Source organism: Carassius auratus, chromosome 2 (genome assembly GCF_003368295.1).
Source record: "Carassius auratus strain Wakin chromosome 2, ASM336829v1, whole genome shotgun sequence".
Lineage (NCBI taxonomy): Eukaryota > Metazoa > Chordata > Actinopteri > Cypriniformes > Cyprinidae > Carassius > Carassius auratus.
Genome location: NC_039244.1, coordinates 18,097,539 through 18,123,409, shown reverse-complemented (window position 1 = coordinate 18,123,409; position 25,871 = coordinate 18,097,539). Strand labels below are relative to the sequence as shown.

General features: G+C 36.2%; 1 protein-coding gene across 1 annotated transcript in view; it reads left to right on the top strand.

The window, feature by feature from the left end:
- LOC113040752 (tenascin-R-like) overlaps nucleotides 1-25,871 on the top strand; it is a 30,219-nt gene extending 4,348 nt beyond the window's left edge. Inside the window, exons 2-6 of the mRNA XM_026199011.1 lie at nucleotides 9,052-9,108; nucleotides 23,160-23,703; nucleotides 25,318-25,461; nucleotides 25,539-25,732; nucleotides 25,845-25,871. Of these exons, the coding sequence (XP_026054796.1) occupies nucleotides 23,217-23,703; nucleotides 25,318-25,461; nucleotides 25,539-25,732; nucleotides 25,845-25,871 (852 nt within the window). The 5' untranslated portion in view covers nucleotides 9,052-9,108; nucleotides 23,160-23,216. The remainder of the gene's footprint in view (nucleotides 1-9,051; nucleotides 9,109-23,159; nucleotides 23,704-25,317; nucleotides 25,462-25,538; nucleotides 25,733-25,844) is intronic.

Here is a 25,871-nt window from a genome sequence, read left to right as displayed (position 1 = left end):
CATCAAATGCAGTATTTTGATGCACAAATTTTGTAAACAGTAACCGAGATGTATTTGGGTCACCGATTGATGTACAGTGTGAATCTTTAGTAGAAACGTTTGGTTTAAAGGAACCGTTTTTAAACATTTCATAAAAACCAACTGCAAATTTAATTTAATGAACAACCATAACCACTAACTATTTGATGCTGTAATAATTGTTTTGGTCTGCCAACAAGAACAGTCACCTTGTATCAGCGGTGCGATATTAAAGACCAATATGATTTTGAGTGAGTTTATACAGCAGTTAATTAAATGCAAAGTTAATATTGCTTATATTTTAAACATAATACTGTCATTTACCTTGTGTCTTTTTGCCTCACCAATGACAATATTTCCAAGTGAGAACAAAGAGGAATCAACCATGGCATCTATGAACAACACAGTATTGGTGTTTTGTTGCAGAATGGCACTGTGTTGTTAAGAGTGAATAGCTCGCTGTGTGCGAAACATCTAAGTTTTATTATATATAGCGAAAAGAGGGGCTCACTACCATGTATAGCGACTAGGGGAGCTCACCACCACCACCACATGATCCCCGATGCCCCAGTGCATAACACCCCTACCCCGGCGGAACATGATTTCTACCAAGGAGGGCCCCCCAAGTCCCACTTGGTAAGGTCCCCAAAAACTCTAAACACGCCCCTGTTATTTACTACAGTTAATGAGAGGAATCATGAACCTAAGAGCTCAACACTGGAATAAAACTCTTTAGATTATTATTAAATACCTCACCTTCAGAAAATCAACAGATGTGTCTTTTTTCACAAAGCTGCAAAACATGCTGTAAAAATAAACATTTGATGATCTCCAGAGAGTTTGCCAAACATCTTTAACCAATATCAAAGCCCCCTGAATCCCTGGGCCCCTTTAAGTAGACGCTTACCTCTCTTATTGGTTAAGTCCACCACTGCATATACTGTATGTATGGTTTAAGCACTTACACAAGTTTGTATTATGAATTACTGAGAGGAAGCTCATGTGGTAAGCAGGAAGAGATTGGTCTCTGTCCAGCTGAACTGGACAACTTCCCCTTATGAATGACCTCCTATGATCCACTTTCCAGCACAAAAGTGGGTCATTAGATCCCCCATCACATACCAGAGTGTGAATGTCCTGAATCCAGCAGGGACTCTGTCTGCCTGATTTCCTCAAACCAGCCCAACTCCCTGCTGACCACCTAAATTCAAGTAAAATATTGAGAACTGGCTTTATGAAATAGGCTTCTCCATGATGGACACTTCAAACAGGATGCCACATGATTTTGATGATTTTCTCATCTAGGATGAGATGGTAATTGGCGTGACTGGCTCAGCCTTGCTTGAGCTATATTTGTTCATCCCACATATGGCAATATCCATAATTTTTCAAAGAGGACAACAGCAAATGGAGAAGCAGATAACATTATTAATCACCTTATGCAACATAAGTCTTGTGTGATGTTTGAGTATTTGGTATAGGCACTATTTAATGCACTCTCACTGCAAGAAGAACAGAAAGATCTGGGCTGCAAATGATCATGATCCAGGTTTGTATTTGGGTTGAATTTTGTCTGTCACTTAGACTTTGAGTCTGTGTAAAAATCAATTGAGCTATGCCTATCTCTCCGTCTTTCTCCAAGGAGACAACCTTGTATAAGTACTCAGTCCGAAGAAAGCTTGTGACAGCTGTGACAGTTTTTCAAGCCCATTGAGTAACTAGATGTGTGTCAGTGTGTGTGCGCTTGTGAAAGTGATGACTGTCAGAAGTCAGAAAACTGAATTCTTATAGGTTTCTCAGAGCGGTAGACAGCTACTACTGCAACTACAATACATCCTGAGAAAGTAAAAATTAACACAAGTTTCACATTCACACATTTGGTATCATTTATCACAGAAGACCTATGAACTCAACAATTATTACAAATAAATAAACAACCAATATTGTTTATATTGTCAGCATTTGAAATAGCATAAATGTTATATAATGTTCCCAAAGGTATCACCGCTACAACCTTTTTTTAAAAAGTGGTTACACTATATGCTACTAACAATTGAAATTGACTAAATTTGAACTACTTAAAGAGGAAAATATGCTTTTAACAATTAAACAAATGATTTAAATTTCCTAATCCTGCATTTGAAAGAAAGGACTTTTGAGTGTGAGCTATTCACATATATAAACCAGGAAGTATCGTTTATTGTGAACTGATTCATACAGTGCAAATGAGAGAATAAAGTGAGCCGATTAGAGCAAACCAATTCTTTTGTTTGTTCAGACCTGAACTGATTCACCAAACTGAATCAGAACTGTCAGAGTGAACTCCATGATTTGAATCAATCAGATGTTCCAGTACTACATTTAGAATCAATAATCATTAAGAACTCATTTAGTAGAGTTAAGGTTTATTTGTACAGTGATTTTCACACTTTCAAAGCAGCTTCACAGAAAATGTGGTTATTTTTTTATTTTATTTTTTAATGTTACATTCTAGAAAAATTCTGTTATCTGTAAAGTCAGTATGGCAGTAATACGCACATTGTTGTTAGTAAACATAATGCATTCATTCACTGAATCAATCAGAGGATAATTTAGGAGATTCCTCGAGCTTGCTGACTGTGAAGTAGCATATGCAGTTTTATTCATTTCAATACTTTACTGTACTACTGGTAAAAGTAGCTTGTCACTACAGTATGCTATTTTGAAAACTACTGTCACAGTACTGAAAAATGTGAAGTGTCATTACCTTTAGTTAGTAACTCACACTAGAGCACACTGTATAACAATTGAGCTTGTCCTTACTTACAGAAGAGAAGTTAGACACTCTTCTCTTCATGTACAGTATCACCCTTTGAAGTGGAACCGCAGGGGACTTACAGAACTGATTCCAGAACCTCAGAGTCCAACCAAAGAACACTGGGTCGCTGTCCCTCATTTTCCAGGCTCTTATAAGACCCAGCTCCAAAATGGGTTTTCATGCAGTCAGACCCCAGAGAGCTCTGGGGAGTTGCTTTCCAAAGGCTCCATCACAAAACACTATAAAAAAAAAAAAAAAAAAAAAGAAAAAAAAAAAACTCTTTGCACAACCAGAAACCAAAGGCAAGGGAGACTGAAAGGAGAAAGCCATGAAGACAGAAAGGAGTGCTGTGAAAGCCAGAGGTTGTGGAGAAGCGAGCAAGAGTGCGAGTAGGGCATAAAGGATAGATGAGAGGTTGCTGTGTCAGTACAAATCTGGCATCCCATTGCTTCTCTATGCACTTTAAAAGAGCACAGAGCAGTTCAGTTGATCGTTTCATAGTTTTTAATTAGCATTTACTAAAGCTTCTGGTAGTCCTGAGGCCATGTAGATCTAATGTTCTAAGACAGGGCAGGACTTACATTTTCTGCAACTATCTGAACTCTTCATGGTAAAGAAGATTATTTGTACTTGCTTTTCCTCTTTGCGACCCACACTGTTAGTATCTGTGTGCATCAATGGTTTCCTCAGGCCATGTTCACAGCAAATTTTGCTCTCAATTTTTTTTGTCAAGCAGCCTGTCTGTATCAGTGAGCACAATATATGCAATAGAAACTCTCAAAAAATTCACCTGATTCCCAGCTCTTTTTCAGCATATAATAAATCATCTCACAGCAGCCAAAATAAAACTGATCCTGTTTAAACTTGACATTTTAATCCCAAAATGTAAAACTGAAGATATAGTTCACCTCTCTAGAGACCATCAAAATGCAATAACAACTCAATAGAGATTGACTGAAGATTATGGGTTACGGTTTTCTCACAGTTTCTCTTGCTTTGTGCCGACCTGATGGAAATCTATGTCAGGTCTTTTGCTTTTCATTCCTCTGTAGGTTTCTGTAGGGATCTTACTAACTCTTATTTGCTCTCCTTGCATATTCTGTTGGTCAAACATTTCAGTTCAAGCCTCACTGACATTTCTTTGAATACAAACTCAGGTATTGTGTGAGTTACATAATGACATGTTTTGATTGATATCAATATTTTCGTGTGAATGGGGGTATTTTCCTAAAAAATATCAAAATTTGTGTTCTTGACGATGAACGAACATAAGGGTTTGGAACGACATGAGTGTGATTAAAGGGTCATGAAACCCCAGACTACTTATTCTGAGACTTTAGTGTTTGTGTTGCACATCCATAGAAGACAATGTAAGCATTAATTTTTTCTTTTTTTTTTTTTTTTTGCATTATTTTTATCTCCTGGGTTTAAAATATTTGTTGCGTACACGTCACAATTTGTGATGTGGCAATGGAATATAGTAGATCGAGGATGTGTCTATTTAATTATTAATGAGACTGAATGTTCTTATCCTATACTATTAAGCTTCGCTTAATTAGTCATAGTCGTCTAGGATTTGAATTGAAGATGCATTTAGATAAATTTGTTGTAATTTCTGTGAGTATGGCTGTTTTTATTATAAACAATTAGTAGTTCATTAAGTTAATTAAGGAGTTAAACTATTACAATAGTATATTTGCAAAAAGGAATGAGTATCAGATTTGCTGTCTGCTGAATTGTGAGAGATAAAACCACACTTATGCTTTCGTGTATTTAAATTATGTGATACATGACAGAAGAGGGATTCTGACCTCCTTAGACAAAAAAAAAAAAAAAAAAAAAGCCAATTTTTTTTAAGCCACAAGGCATACAACTGCTTTTAATAAGATACTGCAAACCCCCTTCACATTAATTTTAGACTCCCAGGCCATTTTATACTCTTTTGATGGGTTTTCTGATGAATGCAATAGAAGAACAGAATAAGCCTGTGTACTCACGAAGTTTGCTCTGTTCTTACACTGAATAGTGCACTCTCGTCAGTATGCAAAGAGCAGGTCAAAACTTTTTGCTTTCTACTTTTCAGGTTTTAAGTTTAAAACCATTTTGGCTTTCTTTGATGTCATAGCTTCACCAGGTGAAGGCTGACACTTTGCGAAGGGCGCTACTTCAACTCAGTCTCACATTTCAGAAAAACGTTAAAGATAAAAGCACGCCAAAAAGATCCTGAGGCCCTAGCAAAAGGGAAAAAAGTAATCCAGCTTCCTAGGATGAAAGCTCTTTTCAACATTGTCTGCTTTTCTTCAAGGCTGAAGATAGCAAGTGAAATTTCATTGCGAATGTATTACCAATGTGCTCAATGTTACTCAACACATAAAAACTCTTTGACTTCATCAGACAGAAGGACAGTTCTATGTATGCATGTGTATTTTATTTTATTGTTATTTGTGTTATTTTAACACCATTTTACAAGGAATTGCCAATTAATGAGAAATGAAAATCCTGTGATTCATTGTGTTGGATTAAAGAGAGTGCGGAAGTTGAATATTACCCACTTTCTTAGACAGGAAACATATTCCTTATTCACAACATGTAACTGGTGAATGAATTAATTATCAGAAGGGTCGATCATAAAAACCCAAGCCATGAAAGTAACTTGACAGGTTTTATCAATGGTTGCAGACAGAATGCTGAATCAGGCATTTTTGCTGGAGACATTTCTAAATGGGAGGGTGTGACGATAGATTAATCAAATACTCGAATGTAACAAAAGACATTATTCAACCTGTTGAATTCGCTGCTCTGATGATTCAATTTCATTCTCATAACTTCATTATTATTTAATCATCTATATAAAGGAACAGAGGACACTTCCATTTATCATTTCTAACCATTAGACTTACTAACCAAAGTAAAGTAAGTTTGCTGTCCAAACAGAGTAAGGCTAAGGACCAGTTACATGACATGTCAGTTACAAAAAGAAACGGACCATGGCACAACTACACAAAAAGATGACTTCTTAAATCTAACATTTAAATACAGGATTCATAAGTCATTGAGGAACGGGAGCTGAGAATTCACCCTTTTCTTTAACCCATTGAGCAAAACTGCATTTTCATTTTTCATTCCAAGACAAGCAATTCATTTTAATCAGATTTAATTGAACATCACCATTCCATATGCAAATCATTTTTCACTTCTAAAATCACAGCTGGGGCAATATATACAACATGTGCCATTTTCATTACCGTATTTTAACTGTGGAATATTCAAGCAGTGACAATACTCAATTAATCACTGTAAAACCTAACAAATGTGTTATTCCTCAGTTTTTAGCTGACTTAATTTAATGTGCATCAATTTGAAATCGTATACTTAAGTGTATAAATAAATCTTGCATTTGCATAAAATTGTAACATTATCTTGATAGTGACCTTGTATTAATGAGATATACAGACGTCACAATTCAGTGTGCAAAAGACAATGGCACCCTTTCATTTATTTTAGATAATAAGATGAGAACATTATAAAACCTAAAGATCATTCTGGACACAGACAGACAGACAGAACTATATTGGCTGAACTAAGTTCAGTTTGTCAAACTGAATGACAAATACTCTCATCGGGTTACCTGCAGGATGATAAAAAAAAGATAATTAACTTAAATATTCTGACATGAGGACACTAGGAATACTCATTTTATAATCAGTAAAATAGTTATCAGGAAGTGTACTTGATCATTCCTGGCAAATTATCCATGTTCACTGTCCATGACTAGCTGGGCTCAAACTAATGCAGACATTGCTTTCACTAGACAAAATACATTAATTCTGACATGAATACATGTAAACAGTCTATTTATATTTTTATTTTCATACTTTTTGTTTTAAGAGTTTATGACTCGTGGCTTCTACAAATAATATTTCTCAATGCTGGGTTTTTGTTTTGTTTTTTCTGCAGAAAGATAAAAAAAAAGTGTGACAACAGTTTCTAGTGACAGGATAAATGGTTATGGTATGGGAATCTATCTGCTGCATCAACACATCGGAAATGGGATCTTCCAAAAGATAACAAATTACAGTGATTCTGCTGTGATTCACAGACTACTGGTGCCATATCCTTTTCTCTGATGGTTCACTGACATAACTTCCAGCGCAGGGACTGGATGTGAGGCACTGGACTTCTGTCATGTTTGGGTGGCACCATACAGTGAACCTTATGAATCACATTGAAAAACTACAGAATCTAAAAAAAAAAAAAAAAATCCTGTTCAAACAGTGAAGGAAAAGTGTTGATAAAAAAAAAAATAATAATAATAAAGTTTCATATTGGTCCTTCATGTTTTTGTTTTTTTTGTTTGTTTTTTTTTTTTTTTTTGCATTTATTTTTATGAGCAAAATAATTGAAAAGCTACTGCAAATGAATTGGCCACACTGTTGATTGTAGCACTTCATATGTTGTTAATAGTGATGGAAGTTGAGCCAGAAAAATGATCACCGACATCTGTCAGAGCTGGAAAGCTGTTGGTTCACATAAATTATTTGGCCTACCTTTGAATGGATACAACATATTTGTTTAGAGCATGCTGTTTTATTCATGTATTCATTTTGTGGATGCATTTTTTTGTGCCTACACAGCGCTATTTTTGTTCGGCCTTCCTCCTGCATCCATTGCTCTCTGGGAAGTTATTTACATTTATAAAGTTTGCTTACTTGCTCTTCCCAAGATGCCTCAGTAGTTTTTCCTCTGGGGGAAGAGACACAGCATTATTTGTATATTATTATTTATTTATATTTTTTTTCATTATTTATTTTTTCACAGTACACAAATCCTGAATTGTTTGCATAAAGGACTAAATATTCAAATCAGCTCAGACATGGTATGTCCACAGGGGAAACGTGCACCGTGGTCTACTCCATAGATATCCATATGCATATGGCCAGAATCGTGTTATAGGAAGTGTACACTTAATTTACGTTCCTCCAGAACAGGGTTAAACCCCAGTCTACCCTAAAGCCATCCCTGTAATGACATCATTATACGATCAGAAAGAAAATTAAATACCATAATATTTCACATTTTTTCAACCTCACTGCTGAAGTGAAGCCAGAAATAAATTGGCTTTATTTTGGTGAACAACAAGTCTCCCTAAGGAACAAATGCAATGTCTATGGCAACACTGATGAGAAAATAGCTTTTGATCAAATCAGTAGGAATTATTCTAGCCTACAGCAATTCAATAAACAAGAATTTGAGTTACATTTACATTTTTAATATAATATTAACAGCTACATTTTTTAGATTAAGGAATATAGTTTCTAATAAGCAGGGAATAAAAATAAATAAAAAAGTAATCAATTTTATCTGCAAAATAATAATAATAATAATAATCTTTATATATGCAAACATTCACTTAATCTTATTTCAAAAATGGCTTTTTAATGTTTCTTGTCTAGTCACATTCAATAAAAAATTACACAAATCACCTAAAAGATCGTGATAAAGGCTATTTTTAATCAAAAACACGGAACTATGACCAAAAAGTTTAGTTGTTTGCATCACTGTGTATTACTATTGGTCATATCTATCATAACACGGTTGTCAAATTTGAAGTGTTTATCTACTTACAGCTTATCTCACATTCTTTAACCATTAAAACTAAAGAGGTGCACTGGATATCATGTCCGGCTTCTGTAAAAAGTAAAGCCCACCTTCTTTGATTGACTGGCAATCTCAATCATTTTATGCTTTAAGACAATTTTTCTCTCTTCAAAAAAAATAATAAAATAAAATAAAAAAATGAGGGGGACAGTTTGGCCTGATTTTTGGAGGGGACTTGTCCCACATCAGTGTTTCATTCCTGAATAAATATTTTTTGAACAAATCAGTTGAGTGAATGATTCAATGACTTACTCAAAAATACAGTCGCTTGTTTCATTCTTAAATGAAGGAGTGTATTTGAACAAGTGGGTTTCATAGTATTATATAATACTGTATTTCATGATATCATATAACATATAATTTATTGTTTATTAAGATTTTTGTTTAGAATCTGTGGATTTTGAGATTTGAGATCCCAGGGTTTGCAGAACCCAACTAAAAAAGACTAATGTTGTCATGGTATGATTGTTTCATGGATGTGTTTTATGTTCACAAGTAAATTTATGAATGATTGCTGGGAGTGTGTATGAATGCATATGTATGGCTCAGTTCAATGATGTGCTTCCTCTTTCTCCCAGGTGCAGATTATCCTTCTGTGTGGTGAGACAGGAAGAGCATCAGCACAGGCACTTAAGGTACGATAAGACTCAGTATGTGGGAGCTAATATATCTCTCCCAGCTGTATTTCTTCCAAACACAAACATGTATGTTGTATGTCCATGTTTTGTGGGAACATTCTATAGATGTTATGGTTTTTATACTGTACAAACTGGAATTTCAATCCCATTTCCCTAACCCCACCCCTAAAGATCTTAAAAAAATAAAAAATAAAAAAAATAAATCATCCTGTATAGGATTTATAAGCTTATTTCCGCAGTTGAACAAAAAAAATATATATCCCCACAAGGTCAAAAATTACTGGTGTTATACTATCCCTATAACATAGGGAACAACAGAACAAACACACAAACACACGCGCACATACACAATATGACAATTTGCTTTGATATTTGATTTATAACTATTTATAAAAATTGTAATAAATAAGAGGCAGTGTTTTTGAATTTCCTATAATTTCCTGTTTTCTCTCTTATCTGTGTCAAATGTGTATTTTTAAAAATACTTAAACTTAAAATCCTTACTTAAAGCCTGTAATTATTGCTGCTGAGCCCACTTAAGATTTGTTTTTTGTTTTTAGTTTTTTGACTAGAGTCTATATGCAATCTCAAAAAGAAGAAGAAAAAACCCTCTCTCTTGCTATTTAAATGTACTTTTTTCATCCCTGGTGGATGATGAGCTCATTATCACACACTGCATTTCCACCTGATTGAAATGTTCAGAGAGATGCCACGGTTTGTTTCTTACAATGGTAAATGAGGATTTTTGAGTCTCTGTGTTTAGGTCCCTTGAGGGGGAGGCGACTTGGTATTTTTAACATCTTAATGAAACTCTGAGAGGGCTCCTAATTGCGACACGAGTGGGTAAGGCCCCGTCCACACGGAGACGCGATTCTGTGAATACACACACATTTTTTATCGGATAGGCGTTTTGTCCACATGGATCCGGCGTTTTCATAAGGTGAAACCACTATTTTTTGAAACCGGGTCCCGGAGTGGATAAATTTGAAAACGCCGTCTTTGCGTTTTCGTCTGGATGGATAACCCGTATATTTTCTGAAACGATGACGTCATCAGCCCACGTCTCCCCCCTAGTCAGACACCTCTACGTCACGTAACAGCAACAAAAACATGAACAAACACTGAACGATTGTCTTTATATTAACTAACATTAACACTGATTAATAAATGTATTGTTCCATGTTCGTTTGTGTACCACACGCAAGGTTTATGAGCATAGTCCAAGTCTTCTTCTCTGTTTTTAGTGTATCTCTGTGGCAGAATTACAGCGCCACATACTGGTCTGGCATGTATACTACATCATTATGCGGTTTCGTGTGGACGCGGATATTTCTTGAGACGAGGAAAAAAAAGATCGGATTGGGGTAAACTCCGTCTCCATGTGGACGGGGCCTAAGAGAGAATAGAGGTGAAGTGACAGCGCAGGAAGCCTTTGATCTGAGAACTCTAATCAATGTGGATTAGTGTCCTTTAGCTCTGTGCTGTGCCATGTCTTTGACAGCCCCATGACTCTCATATTAATGAGCCATTAGCATGGCTTGAATTAAGAGAGATACCAGTTCACAGGTCTCTGTGGATAAGAGTGCACTTTAGGGTGACACTGATAACTCTTGCTCATGCTGCCATACAGTTGTCGATCAGTTAATTAGTTTGAATCTTCTAAGAATAGCATCTTTAAAATATGAGTCATAAATGAAGGATGGCAGGCGCATGTTACACTACACTACACTAATCACAACACAGAGATATATAATCAACTATCGAACCTTTCAAATGATGTTCTCAGACCTTCTAAATGTTTTGTTGTTGTTGTTGTTTATTTATTTATACAATTTTTGATGGGACTATGTGTTTCAGAATGTTCAGAGAACAATCAAAAGTAGCATTCCCTTAATGTTTGGAAAAGTATATATTTCCTTGACATTAGCATGTCCAAAAAATAATTCATAAAATTTCATAATGTACAACTAAAACATGTTTGTTGTTACCAGGGTCACTCGTAAACAAAGACAACAAGATGTATTCTAAGACTTCAATCTTTCTTGGGGCTCAAGCGTACCTGAATAGGCAATATTTCTTATGCAAAAGGTGGTCCCACATTTGGAATCTTTTCGATTTGTTCAAAAACGCTGATTCATTCAATAACAAAATACGTTGCTTGCTGAATTCTCAAGTGCATGCTTGCATATATGCCTTCCCACGGTTATATTTACTATACCTTCCTGCGGCAGAATTGATTGATTTATTTCCGGCAAACATAAAGAGAGATCAAACAGCAGATTTATATATCTTTTTTTTCCTGGCAGCTTTTATAGGAGCTGACATAAAAGGCACGGAACCTTAAGCCCCCTAAATATAAGTGTGCCAATTGCAACAGGGCATCTCACCACCATCCTTATTTTAACTTTTAAGAAATTAATCAGGTCCTAGAGGAGATACTTTCAAGTGTTTCCTGTGTCTCTCTAAGATTATATAAACATGAAATAATCTATAAATGTTCATATTGATGGCTGAGAAAGTGAAAACTGACAGTGGAGGCTCCGGGGCTTTGTAATGTTATTCAGAAAGATATGTTTCAAGCTCAGGGGAAGATCAAAATCCAGCGACCTAAAAAAAAAAAAAAAACTGCAGAAAGATCCCTGATCAATCTGAACCCAAGCTACTCAATATTGAATGTGTGGGAGTCATATAGTCTGAAATGCATGTCCGATTTCACCCTCTAATCCATCAGCGTCTCAGTATCTGTCAGTATCAGGTATACCATCTGGGACAGTCCTGTCTTTTTCCTTATGCTTCATGTTATATCTAAAGTTTTATCTCTTCTGACAGCTTACACAACCACAGATACATATAATAAATGTGTATATATTAGAGAGACCAAATACTTAAGGTTATTTGGCAGTGCTGAAAACAAAAGGTGTGAATATTTGGACCATCACTGAGTTATTACATTTTAAGAAGGATGTGTATATCCCAAATATGCTTCTCTGGGGGTACACAATCTCAATTTATTAACAGGATGTACTTTACACCAATGTGTCTAATATATATCTTATATGCTCACCAGGGCTATAGTTCCAAACATAAAATAAAAACAGAATTATTGTAAATTATATCTGTGATGTAAAAATGAATGTGTTTTATAATTTAAATTTTTTTTTTCCCTTTTATTTTTTCTAGGATGGCACAGTTACTGTAAAGTGCGTTTATTTTTCTAATGTACATATAACATTAAAGCTGCAGTCCGTAACTTTTGGTGCTTTAGCGGTCAATAAACAGAACTGTGTGCGTCTTGCGGAAGAAAATTTTAGCCGGAGCTACTTCTCTCTGTTTATGTTTATTAGAATCACGCATGTGCTGGGCTACTCCGCAACGGTGCCTACCCAAACTAGTCTAAACAGTCCGAATATAAACGCTTATTATAGGTGTAACATAGTGATTCGGGACAAGCCAGTAACATGGTTTGGAAAATGGATTCATGGTATATTAGCTTATTTTATAAGTTTTGTACATTTTAAACACACACACAAAAACATTACGGACTGCAGCTTTAAGAAAAATATATAATTTCATGAAATAACTTCACTAATCAAACTTTTAAGTTATTTCTTTCTATAAAATGTGAAGTTCCCTCCTCTTAAATGTGGATATCTCAATCCACCACACTATGTTTACTTTAAAACCTCAATGATATATATCAGAAACCAGATAAATTATGCCGCATATGGTTTCTTCAGTGAAATTACATAAAGTTTATCCTATCAGATATTATGTACCGGGACGGTAAATAAGCCATATTGTTTTAAATCTGAAATAAAGGCCAAGAAAGAGGGAAAAGTCACCCTTGAACAAGGACACACAATAAAGCTGCACTTTAAATAATGATAACATGACAAAGCGGTGCTACATACATAGAAAATATAATTAGTATTTAAATGTGACCGGGTGTACTGTCAGAGTTCAGAAGGAAACAAATCATCAAAATACTCAAGCTTTTTCTGACATGGTAATTCATTCTCTTTCTGATACTCCTGAAATTAGCTTGTGTTTTGTTGTCTATCTTAGAACAGAGATGTTTCTGTCTTTTATGAAAGTGCAACAATAACTGTCATTTTGGGGAGTAAAATAAATAGAGGGTTGTGAGGGGAAATAGATGAAAGGTAAATATTCTTCATAGAAGGATTGTAGAGAATAGCTCTTTCAGAGGTGGTTGCACTTAAAGGAAAGAGGAAATTGTGCTCTTTGTCAAACATGACCCCTGATAAATTATTTGATTCATTGATATATAGGAGAGAGAAACTATTTGTGTTATAGGGAGAGCAAAGGCAATGATATCACCACAAACACTGAGAAGTAGAAGCTTCAGATATATCAGAAAAGTTGTGAAAGATTTATTAATTAATATCTTGCCAAACTCGCTCTGCACAATTATTACAGGACTTTCGTTGTTCTCAGTGATGCAACGATTCAAAGCATAACCCAGAACAAAAGCAGAAAACTCCTGTTAAGGAATTACATTTTATTTGTGAATCGTTATTGCTTTGTGGTCATAATGGGTTGTGCAACTGTGCCCGGACTGCCAGAAATCATCATGATGTGTCTGACTCTAACCAAGCCTTTGGCATAAAAACAAAACAAAAACACCTGTGCATTATTTTCAAGACAACCAAGAGAAAAACAAGCCTGAAATGTCAACAGCAGGGTTATGTGCCATCAAGAATTAAACTGAAAATGTCTTAAAAGTTCCAATTAAATTCCTGAATTTAAGTTGAGGTAGCAAATTTGAATTTAAGGACTGTTGTAAATGTGAAATGTGATTTTTTTTTTATATTCTTTACCATAATAATAGTCATTTTTCAGTATGAATTACTCATGAACATCTTATTTTGAAACTTGATTTGAATAATCTATATATTTTCTTATATGTTAGTTTAATTTAGTAGACTACATTAAAATGTAAAAACACTTTGCTAAAATGCACTCAAAATATGTGGTAGAATTTTGAAAAGAATGTGATAGTTTGTGGTGCTGTTTTGACAGTTTGAATTAGTTTATTTAATTAGTTGTGGGGTGGCATATTAGGGATATATATTTGTTTATTTAAATCTCATGAATATATTTGTTCATTATGTTCATTGTTTTGAAAGTTCATTATGTTCATTGTTTTGAAATTTCTCTGTTATGTCTTATGTGACTATATTGCATTTCTTTGAATTGTATTCAGTAAATTCCTATTTCTGACAGTTCAATTCAAATTCAAATTCAACATCCTGTCAGGTGTCAGCAAATCTATTCTGGTTTCAGCTCGTGAATTAAATGCAAGCCATTTCTTCCATTTGGAATTTTGTCTGACTTTTGAATGGCAGTTTTCTTGAACTAGAAGCACTGCATGCTGAGAATAGTGGAGCACTTTATGAGCAATTATTCTGAGGCCTGAGTGGATTGAGGGACTGGATTGACATTTTGTGCACGGGGGAGCTTCTAGAATGTAAATGAAGTCTTTGAACATCTCTTTCCCTTTACTTGAAGGATTTGGTCTGATGACATGCATTTTTACCTCCCGGTTTCTCATAAGAGTGGTTGAAAACACTCCTTAGTCTTCCCTTTTACATTTAGAATAGTACCAGCATGACGGTACACACCTTTTGAATATTTTTTGATTTTAGATTGAGTATAACTCTAATTCCAAGCCAGGTCTTCACTCAACAGTTTCCCACCTTGTTCTGAAATGAACATGAAAACTCAAGCATAAAATTAAGTCAAACACATTTTTCTATTCACAATTCACTCATGCAAGAAATTGGCAGGCACAAACAGAGAAAGGACAAATGGACATCTGAAAATATACATATATACTATGCCTATACTACCATAAACAAAAGACTACTAAAAAAAAACAATATTATGGTTTATCCATATTTTAGAACAATATACTGATATGATATGATATGATATGATATGATATGATTTGATATGATATGATATGATATGATATGATATGCTATGATATGATATGATTCAAACTTTTTTATTTACAGAAACTTGGAGTATCAATATATCAGTATAGTAAATTAATTAACCACAGTTTCAAGAACTACATGTTCATTAATTTCAGCCATTACATGGAATAACAAATGCCTATTCCTAAGAATGGAATAACAAATTCATATTTCTTGGAGACAGAGTAGAGGCATCTAACAGCTCCTTTGGTCGAAAGGTGTGTGGCCTTCACGTTGTGCCTTCTTTAAACATGGTTTCCTTATGTACCAACACAGTTAAATTTATGTTGCCTTGGGAACTCTGAAAGTGTGAGCGTGAAGGAGGCTGAGAAGTAAAACGCGCTGGGTCGCAGGTGCTGGAAATGAACAGTGTCCAATGATCCTGAAAGACAAGGCAATTTGGCAGGCACCATCAGAATAATGAGAACAGAATAGTGATGTTGCAGGGCTGAGTTCTCTCGCCGGGGTATTTGTGCGCCAGGCCGAGGCCAGCATGTGTGAAGGGGTCTCTACATCGAGGTGTTTGCACATTAACCTGCATAAATAGGGGTTACAGAACCCCCAATGATTCGCCTGTGTCTGTGTCAGGGTAACTCTCACCTTGCAAAGTCATAGTATGGCTCCTAGTACAGGTAACACAGACATCTATTCATGTCAGTCTAGCCAGTGCAAGCATAAGAGACCACAGGAATCAATGTGAAAAATACATGTAGAAGTAAGAGAAATTGAGAAACACAGAGAGAGTGTAACGACAGATAAAAGAGGAGGAAGCAATTGCAGGCGATCAGATGTAGTTTATTGAGAAAGAGAGTCCAGGATGTTGGCAATGGCAAGGAAGGTCTACGGTGGCGTGAGATGAGCTGGGTGGTGAAGTCGGCGGTGCAGGTGAAGGTGGTCAATGGTTGAAACCAGGAACAGACCGGAACACTGACACGAGGACGACAACACTTAATCCACTCCAGCACACGAACACGGAAGACGGTAATCCAACTAGGACACGAAGACATGAGAGAGGATCTGACAACAGAGAGAGAGCGAGGTGAGTATAAGTAGCTGAGGTGTGATGAAGATCAGCTGGAGCGAGACAATCAACACCCAGGTGATGACAATCAACTAAACGAGCACATGGAGACAACGTAAGTACAAAAACAATCACAAAACATGACACGGAGGAAACACTGGATTTCCTACCGTGACAGAGAGAGAAAAAGAGAGAAAGAGAAAGAGGTCTCTTCAGAGAGGGATAAAGAGATGGATGAGGCGTAGCTGCCTATTAGGGAAACTGCTCCGCATGTTCTCTCAGACGTGACAAAGCAACACTAGATTAGACAAACTTGAAATAAAGGAAGAACTCTACTAACCTGCTGCCAGATACATTCCAGCCAGCTGAAAACACCTTGTCAAACAAGGGAAGACTTAAGACCCGGAAACTGCTTTGAAATTGTACTTTTTGAAGTTACAAGTTAATCATGATTTAAAGAAGTTCAACTACTGTCAAGTCCACTTTAGACATTATAACTATAAGTAACTTTGCAACTACATGTGAACTACCAGTCATTAGAGTGTTAGTGGACAGTCTGCTAATAGACATTTTACTAAAACTTCTGTTAATGCTAATACTAATAAGAGTTAGTCGACATATACTTGCAAAGTTACTTGTAGTTGCTTATAGAATGTCTAAAGTGGACTACAGGTGCTTCTCAATAAATTAGAATGTCGTGAAAAGTTCATTTATTTCAGTAATTCAACTCAAATTTGTGAAACTCATGTATTAAGTAAATTCAACGCACACATACTGAAGAAGTTTAAGTCACTGGTTCTTTTAATTGTGATGATTTTGCTCACATTTAACAAAAACCCATCAATTCTCAACAAATTAGAATATGCCACATCAACTAATCAATTCAAAATGTCTGCAAAGATTTGGTTCACTAGGCTGCACAATCATGGGGAAGACTGCTGATCTGACAGTTATCCAGAAGACAATCATTGACACCCTTCACAAGGAGCCACAGACATTCATTGCCAAAAAAGCTGGCTGTTCACAGAGTGCTGTATCTAAGCATATTAACAGAAAGTTTAGTGGAAGGAAAAAAGATGCAAAACCATCCGAAAGAGCTAAAGCATCATGAGGATAGTCAACCGAAATTGATTCAAGAATTTTAGTGAACTTCACAAGGAATGGACTAAGGCTGAGGTCAAGGCATCAAGAGCCACCACACACAGATGTGTTAAGGAATGTGGATACAGTTGTCGTATTCCTCTTGTTAAGCCACTCCTGAGGCATCTTACCTGGGCTAAAGAGAAGAAGAACTGGACTGTTGCCCAGTTGTCCGAAGTTCTATTTTCAGATGAGAGCAAGGTTTGTATTTCATTTGAAAACCAAGGACATAGAGTCTTGAGGAAGGGTGGAGAAGCTAATAGCCCAATTTCCCTGAAGTCCAGTGTTAAGTTTCCACAGTCTGTGATGATTTGGGGTGCAATGTCATCGGCTGGTGTTGGTCCATTATGTTTTGGATACCAGCTTTTTATAGATGCTGATTTCATTTTCCAGCAGGATTTGGCACCTGCCCACACTGCCAAAGGCACCAAAAGTTGGTGTGCTTGACTGTTCAGCAAACTCACCAGACCTGAGCCCCATAGAGAATCTATGGGCTATTGTCAAGAGGGAAATGAGAAACAAGAGACCAAACAATGCAGATGAGCTGAAGGCCACTGTCAAAGAAACCTGGGCTTCCATACCACCTCAGCAGTGCCACAAACTGATCACCTCCATGCCACGTCTAATTGAGGCAGTAATTAAAGCAAAAGGAGCCCCTACCAAGTACTGAGTACTTTCCAGAATGCCAACAATTCACTAAAAATGTTTTTTTTTTTTTATTGGTCTTATGAAGTATTATAATTTGTTAAATGTGAGCCAAAATCATCTCAATGAAAATAACCAAAGACTTCAACTACTTCAGTCTGTGTGCACTGAGTTTAATAATTTGAGTTGAATTACTGAAATACATTTTATTTAAATTTTAAAAGCTTTTTCACGACATTCTAATGCATTGAGAAGCACCTGTATATCGAAATAAAGTGTTTCCACTATTTCATAACCGTAGCTTAACAATAGTTGAACAATGAACAATGCAGTTGACACCAGTAAAAACAATTTTAGGTTCTCCAAATAACTTTTCAGTGAACAGTTCTTAAAATAACTGTTTTGCTTAATATAAAGAACATTCTAATAATCTAAAGAACCTTTTTTTCCACTGTATTGTGGAATGGAAATGTTCCCTAAATGTTAAATGTTTTTCAAGGAAGTATCAATGGCAATTAGGAACCATTATTTTTAAGAGTGTACAGTTAAATAATATGATGAATCTATTTTTAAAAAATCAGTCTTTGACATTCCAACTGCATAAAATATTTAACTAACTTGACCTATACTTATACACTTATAATGTGCAGACTACTTAAGCATGTGTCAACTGACAACAGGCAGGGGAAATAGAGTAACCCGCTTATAGACAGTTAAATTAAGCATAAAGTTGAGCCAAGAGAAATTTGATGAGTTATAGAGAAGTGAATTTTGATCTGAGAAATTTGTCTGCCTGGATCTGCCACTCAGTACACTTTAAATGAATGATTAAACACGAGTCATGCTCTGATGCAAAGAGACTTTTGTTTATGTTGTGAAAACTTGTTCTCATTTTAATGTGAACTAGAAAACTGACTTGGATGTTTTGAAAATATGAGAAAAGAGAAAGAAAAAATAAAAGGATTTCACTGAAGCCTTGTGTCTGTTATTTTGCTCAGAAAATTAGAAGTCTTCACTCTCGACTAAAACTGTGTCAGGCAGACATTGTCGCGGTTTCAAAGTTAGCTTATCCAGCTTCATCTATTATGGCCTTTTCACTTTTTAAGACCAGTTAGAGACTGTTTACATCATGTTGGCACTGTAGCTTTTAAAGCGATGGTGCACAGTAATATTCCTTGCTATCTTTCCATTTTCAACAAGGTTTTTCCAAATGCAATGCGAAGCCAATAGAAATTCCGAACTGTTATCTTGGCGAGAGGTTAATGCTTTTGTTGACTTCCTGATGCCCTAATGTCACGTGGGCTACATGTCTTTATCACAACTCTGCTCTGCAAGTACTGTTTTTAAAGTCCTCTGCTTTTCCTCTCATGGCTTAAGAACACAACTAGCATTTACTGAACCATAGGAGAATTTTTCTACAGGACACAGTAGAGTTACCAGCACTATCAGGTTACTGCTTACAAATCACTGAAGTCATGTCACCTGAACATCTGGAAAAGCCATAATTATCTGATATCATGAAATACATTTATTCATGTTTTCGGCCCTGACATTTTAATCAGTGGTGTATTTGTGTTCCCTGAAGAATGGATGATGAATGGATGATGTGTCCTGCAGGTGAAAATGAGCTCATCATAAGTTTTCAGAAGATTCAGAAGATTCTTTATTTTAAAGAACGAGAATATGTCATCTCACCAAATGATGGTGAAGCTCTTTTCAGCAACGAGAAGAAACTGCTTTGCATTCTTAAAATCTTTCTTTAACTTTGTAAATTTCTTTAACTTTGTCTCTTTAAAATAAAAATAATTTTATTTAAAAAAAATTAATAATAATACTATTGTGCTTAGCAACCACAACTCTCTGTATAACTTACCATAGTTCTAAAGGAGGTCTAAAGAAGGTCAATGCTCATCATCAGCAACAAGAGCCTTTACCACAAAGCAGATAATGCTGTTTAAGTCACAAGGGACAGGGATTATACGCTACAGGATTTTACATCAGCTTTTTAAATGTGAAATTCAAGCAATAATTATACAATTGTTCTTTCCTTAGTTATAACAATATCTCTTTTCACCATGTGTTTTTCCATTACATAAAAACAGCATAATTTTCATTCATTTGAAACAGAACATTTGCAGACCAATCTTTGAAAAAAATCTTTAATTTCTTAGCTTGACACACAATATTACATTTTGAGTTAGTTTCCAGGGAGAATTTAGGGACATTTTAACTATACAGCTGTCAGTCGATTTCATTGTCTTTTGAATTAGCTTTTATTTTTTAGATTTTCAACTTTCATTTTAAGTTTTAGTAATTTTTATACTGTATGTGCTTTAGTCATTGTATTTTTTGTTTTTTATATTTACCATTTATTATTTTAGTAATTTTAGTACTTCAAGTTGTTCAAATTTTTTACATTTTAGTTAACAATAACAACAGTGAGCGATTTAAATATTTGATCATGATTAATCTCATATTTTTTTCTATTTTTTCTTAACTTGTTAATGCATAAATTTAAATTATAGTTAATATTTTTTAAATCTCTTATGCTCACCAATTCTGCATTCAAAAATAACTGTTTTCTATATTGTAATATCATTCCTGTGATGGTCCTGTGAAGTTAATTTTTCAGCACCCATTACTCCAGTCTTCCGTGTCACATACAGTACTGTAATCCGAGAAATGTTTTTTTTTTTTTTTATTATTAGTGTTGAAAACAGCTGTGTTACCAACATTCACTGTACTGTCAGTTCTGATTGTGGTTCTACAATGTGGACAACCATTAAGTGGCTGAAAGAAAAATCCCAGCAAGAAACATGTGCTGTTCAAAAAGTAAAGTAGGAAATTGGGAAAAGTGCACAGTTAAAGGGCCCTGTGGTCTTCCCTGTCATATTTAATAATTGAGCCTCTTCGTCATTCAGTGTGATGGCACACATTTTCTAGAAAGGCTATGGGCTGCTTGGCATTGCCAAGATCTCCAATCAAAGAAAAGTTTCCCATCAGCCCATCATATGAGGAGAAATGCAGAGATGTCTGCGTGACCTGGTCTGACTTCTACTTTGAAGGCGGCGTGTTTAAAAAAAAAAAAAAAAAAAAGATTCATGAGAGAGAGAGGTGATGCTCTCTTCAGTGGTCTGCAATCTCTCTGTAGTTCTGTAGTCTCTTTAATCTTCTCCGTTAGAGAAAACACTAGACCATAGGAAAGACATTTTTCAAAATTCAACACTTAAGGGACAATAATATTTTTGGACTGCTTAAGAATTAGCTCATCTAATTAATTTGCTACAAGAATTTACTCCCCTCAGGTCATCCAAGATGTACATGAGTTTATTTGTCCATCGGAACAGATTTGGAGAAATGTAGCATTACATGACTTGTTGATCACCGATGGATCTTCTGCAATGAATGGGTGCCATCAGAGCTGAAACACCTGATAAAAATGTTGCCAGTTATCCACATGACTCCAGTCTTCAGTCTTAATTATGAAATTTATTTTGTACAACCATACAGATTGCAAGAAGTTAATTGGTCAACTGAAGTTGTGTGGTACTGAGTACTGAGATGCTTTTATCATCTGTTTGGACATTCAAGTCATGTAATGCCAAATTTTCTCCAAATCTGGTCCAATGAAGAAAACAATTGCCAAAGAGTGACTTTCATCAGTTTTTTATAAAAATTTATTTGGTGAACTACTCCACTAAAATCTTTGTGATTTCAAAACTAGCATTGTTTTGGCTAATATTTGTAGATTGTTTTTGTTTGTTTGTTTGTTTGTTTCATCAGACTGTATTTCTGTAGAATGTGTGGGGGTGAAATTGGTTGTGTAATGTCAGACCCCTTCTGTGCGAAGTTTGCCACTCATAAGTAAGAGGCAGGATGGAGGCGGCATTAACGAGCCACCTGCTCCAGGGTCCAGTGCCACAAATAAAATGAGAGCGAGCCTCTTAGACACACCCTCAAGCTCCGACAGATAAAAATAAGATGCCACACTGTGACAGGAATATATGACTACACACAACCATTCAGTTAACTTAGCGTTCTTTTGTGGCACATACAGTATTCAGTAAATTTTAGTAATTAATCTAAAGTAGATAGTTTAAAGTGAAGTGATTTGGACGGATGGGATGGATGGATGCTTTGTTCTCTATGTATGAATTATTTTCCTATAAGACATAATAGAGCATTACACATTTACATTAAAGTCTCTTACTTTTATCCAGGTGATTGAACAGTGACAAAAAAAGTTTCTTCAGTAGGGAAGTCTATGTCTGCCATAGCCATAAGCCCCAAAGCCCAGTTGTCAGTCTGACTGGCTCAGGTGTGATTCATTTTACAGTTTGCTCTTGTCCTGAGTTCTGTTGCTTATAAGGGATTAAGGAAGATTAAAGAAAATTCCATAGCTTGGTCTCTACTAAATCATTGAACTGTATAATCAACAAAATTCCCAGTCGAATTACTCAAATGTTCTCATGATGTAGGGAAAGCCTCTGGGTTTAATGTCTACGGTTTTCAGAAAATAATTATAGCAAAAAATATCAAATCTTTAATAATTTGGCTTTACGTTCAGGGCTCAACAGTAAAAAAGGGCCCGATGAAACAGGACCAGTGTGAGATAAGAGCTGCACTTCCCATAAACATTTGGATTTCTCAAGATTGTTCTTTTCAATTATGCCGATTTATATGTCATCAGACTAACATTGGTCTACATTTGATTGAATTGCAAGAATTACTTGTCCTGGAAGCATTATCTAAACATTATAATATTTTCCCTCAGGGACAAAGGAGGTTGTGCCACCTATTAAAAAATAATAAATAAACAAACCTTGTGTAACAGTTTAATTTTAGCATTATTTATTTACTATGAAGATATGTATGACTAACTTTTATTTTAATGTTTCCAGTTTTCATCTTTTAGTCATATAAATGTTGTGCTTTAAAATTGTATGATAACTTAACAGTTGCCGACATTGAAAGCATCACTGTTCTACAATAATACTACCGTTTTTACAGCGCCTCTTTGGCCTCCCTTACTTTTGAAAGGCCAGTATAGGTGAAAAGTCACATGAGAGAAGGCAGAGTCATGATTGGCCTGTTAACCGGATAATACCTGTCTATCATGTTTTCTTCATCTCACAAGTGTACCCAGAACGTTTGTGTTATCATATTTGTAGTGCTATATAGTGCTATCTGCTGATTTCGTTCCTGTTCTCTAGTACTAAAAAGTGGTCTCTTCTTGTTCACAGGGACAATCAGAGTTCTATTTGAGGAGTTGATGATCTCACCCTAGTGCCCGAGTTGTGATGTGGGGGTGCACCATGGCAATACAAGGTTCAATGGTGAGCCTGGCTTTACTGTTCTTTGGGATTCAAGCTGTCCCTAACCCCACCAACAAACTAGTAAGGACCACAAGGGTGAGGCGACAGGTTGCCGAAGGTGGGGGTCCTTCTAACAACCAGACCCAGGCCATGATCTTCAATCATGTATACAACATCAATGTACCTCTAGAGTCACTCTGTTCAGTGGAGCTAGACATGATACCAGGGCCAGGGACAAACAAAGGTACAGCTGGGAGTGACAAGATGCCGACAGAGTACACAGAAGAGACAGTGGACTCGGACAGCCAGGTGACTTTCACCCATCGCATCAATATCCCAAAGCAGGCCTGTGCTTATCCTGCGGCTGTCGCCATGGAACAGCTGGCTAACCGTATAGAGATGCTGGAGAGGGAGGTATCCTTGCTTCGAGCACAGTGTAGCTCCAGCTGCTGTGGAGAGAGCTCTGTTATGGGTGAGGTTTTAGATTTTGAGATGGATGCACATTGCTCCCACATCCTGCAGCATTATAAAATGTAATGTTTTCATCACAGTAGTAAATTATATATATAAAGTATATGTAAGGGGGGGGGGGGGGGGAATATGTAGACTTAATCAAATAATTGCAGCCTTGATGAGTAGATGTCTTGAAAACGTTAAAAACTCTACCAACCACAAATCTTTGAATAGTAGTGTATTCATTTAATTTATCACATGCCTTTGTATACACATATGTACAAAAAAAAAGGTAAATAGAGGTTATTAATCAGCAATATTGACAAAAAAACAGAAAATCACTGACGGCTCTTTGCTGGAATAACTTCTCTTTAATAAACTATCTAAAATATGCTAAAACTAAGTAAAAAAAAAAAAGAGAGAAAAAGACTCATTTTAATTAAAAACTTGCTTCTCAGACAGACTCATATAGCTCAGAATTAGTGAAGTATCATCTAAGAATCATTCATCGGAACTCCCAGATTGCACATAATGCAAAGAAATTTGAATTAAAAAGTTAATATGTTTGCTGTAAATCAATATTCATTATTAAATATCATGGATGTATTATGCTTCAGGTTGTGTCTCTGTTTTATAATGGCTTAATCAAACTAAAATCTACTTTAATACTGAATCTGTTTCAAAGCTTTAGGCTCATTGTACCTGGTGGATGAAACAAGTGCATCCTGGTCCTTCTGTCGGTTATGATGTGACTGCAGTGCTAAGTGAAGTAGAAGCTACATTGTGCATTGACCCATAGGGACGACAGAACTGTTGAAGTTGGTAGTGTTGTGCTTGTTTAACGTCTCAAAGGGGCACTCGGGTGGATTCACACTGCAAACCTTGGCTGGTGTAGCCCCTCCTGGGCAGCTAAAAACAGCTGAAACACTGCAGTAGTGAAGGGAAAGTCATATTAAGCTGTACAAATGAGGTTAGATTGTGAACTAGATTAATTACAGCACTGCTGCTGGAGAGGTCTCCCCTCAAGCCTTTGATAAGTCCTCTGTTGGCTGAATCAAACCAAGCTACATGCACCGGAGCTAATAAGATTGGCAAGATATTGCCTCAGAATTATTATTCATTATTTTTCTTAAGTTTAATTTTAGTCCAACCTGATGGAAATTAAAGGAATAGCTCACCCAGTGGGAATTCTGTCATTATTTACTCACCCTTGTTTTGCTCCAAACCTATTTGACTTGGTCTCCTCTGAGGAAAATGCAGACATTTTTAGGGACATGTTTAAAAGAGTGTCCTGGATACAGAAAGTGATTAAAAAAACACAATGATAAGAGTGGTTCTGACTTCTTTCAGAACACCATACTGATTGCTGTGTGTAAGGAACAGCCTGTAGTCTAAGTTGTTATATACTTGAAAGGATATTTCACCTAAAAATGAAAATTCTATTCATCATTAACTCACCCAAGTTGTTCCAAACCTTTATGAATTCCTTTCTTCTTTCTTCAGGTCACCAATCCAGTTTGAATGATTCATGATTCAGTATCCGTGTTAACATTTGTTTTGTTTTTATTTCTCCATGGTATTAGATTGAGCAAAAGATGACGAGAATTTTCTTTTCATATTTGTTCAATCTTAGGTCAGTTCGACTTCGTCCCTCAGTGTGGCCATGGCACGTTCAGCATGGAGGTTTGTGGGTGTTGGAAGAAGGATGGTTTGGCAAAGAACTGCTCTGAAGCCCGCTGCCCAGATGATGCTCTGGCCAGGGGCATTTGCATCGAAGGCGAGTGTGTATGTGACGTAACTTTGGCGGGTGAGAATATGCTCAGAGCCTCGAGTCCAGTGTGATTGTTCTGACAGGGGGTTATGCATTGATGGGCGAGTGTGTTTGCGAGGAAGCTATTGCTGGGGAGGACTGCTCGCTGGGCAGGTGTCTGAACGACTGCTCAGATCAAGGAACCTGTGTGAACGGAACCTGCCAGTGCCGACCCGGCTTCCTGGGGAAGACTGCTCTCTCATCTTCTGTGCTAATAACTGCAGCCAGAAAGGGGTGTGTAAGGATGGTTTCTGCGCCTGTCAAGAGGGATATACAGGAGATGACTGCGCTTCAGGTCAGTGTATGGTTGAATACAATATAAAAACACCCTTGTGTATTCTTATTTCCAGCCCTTCTTGTTGCCAGAAAATGTGTAG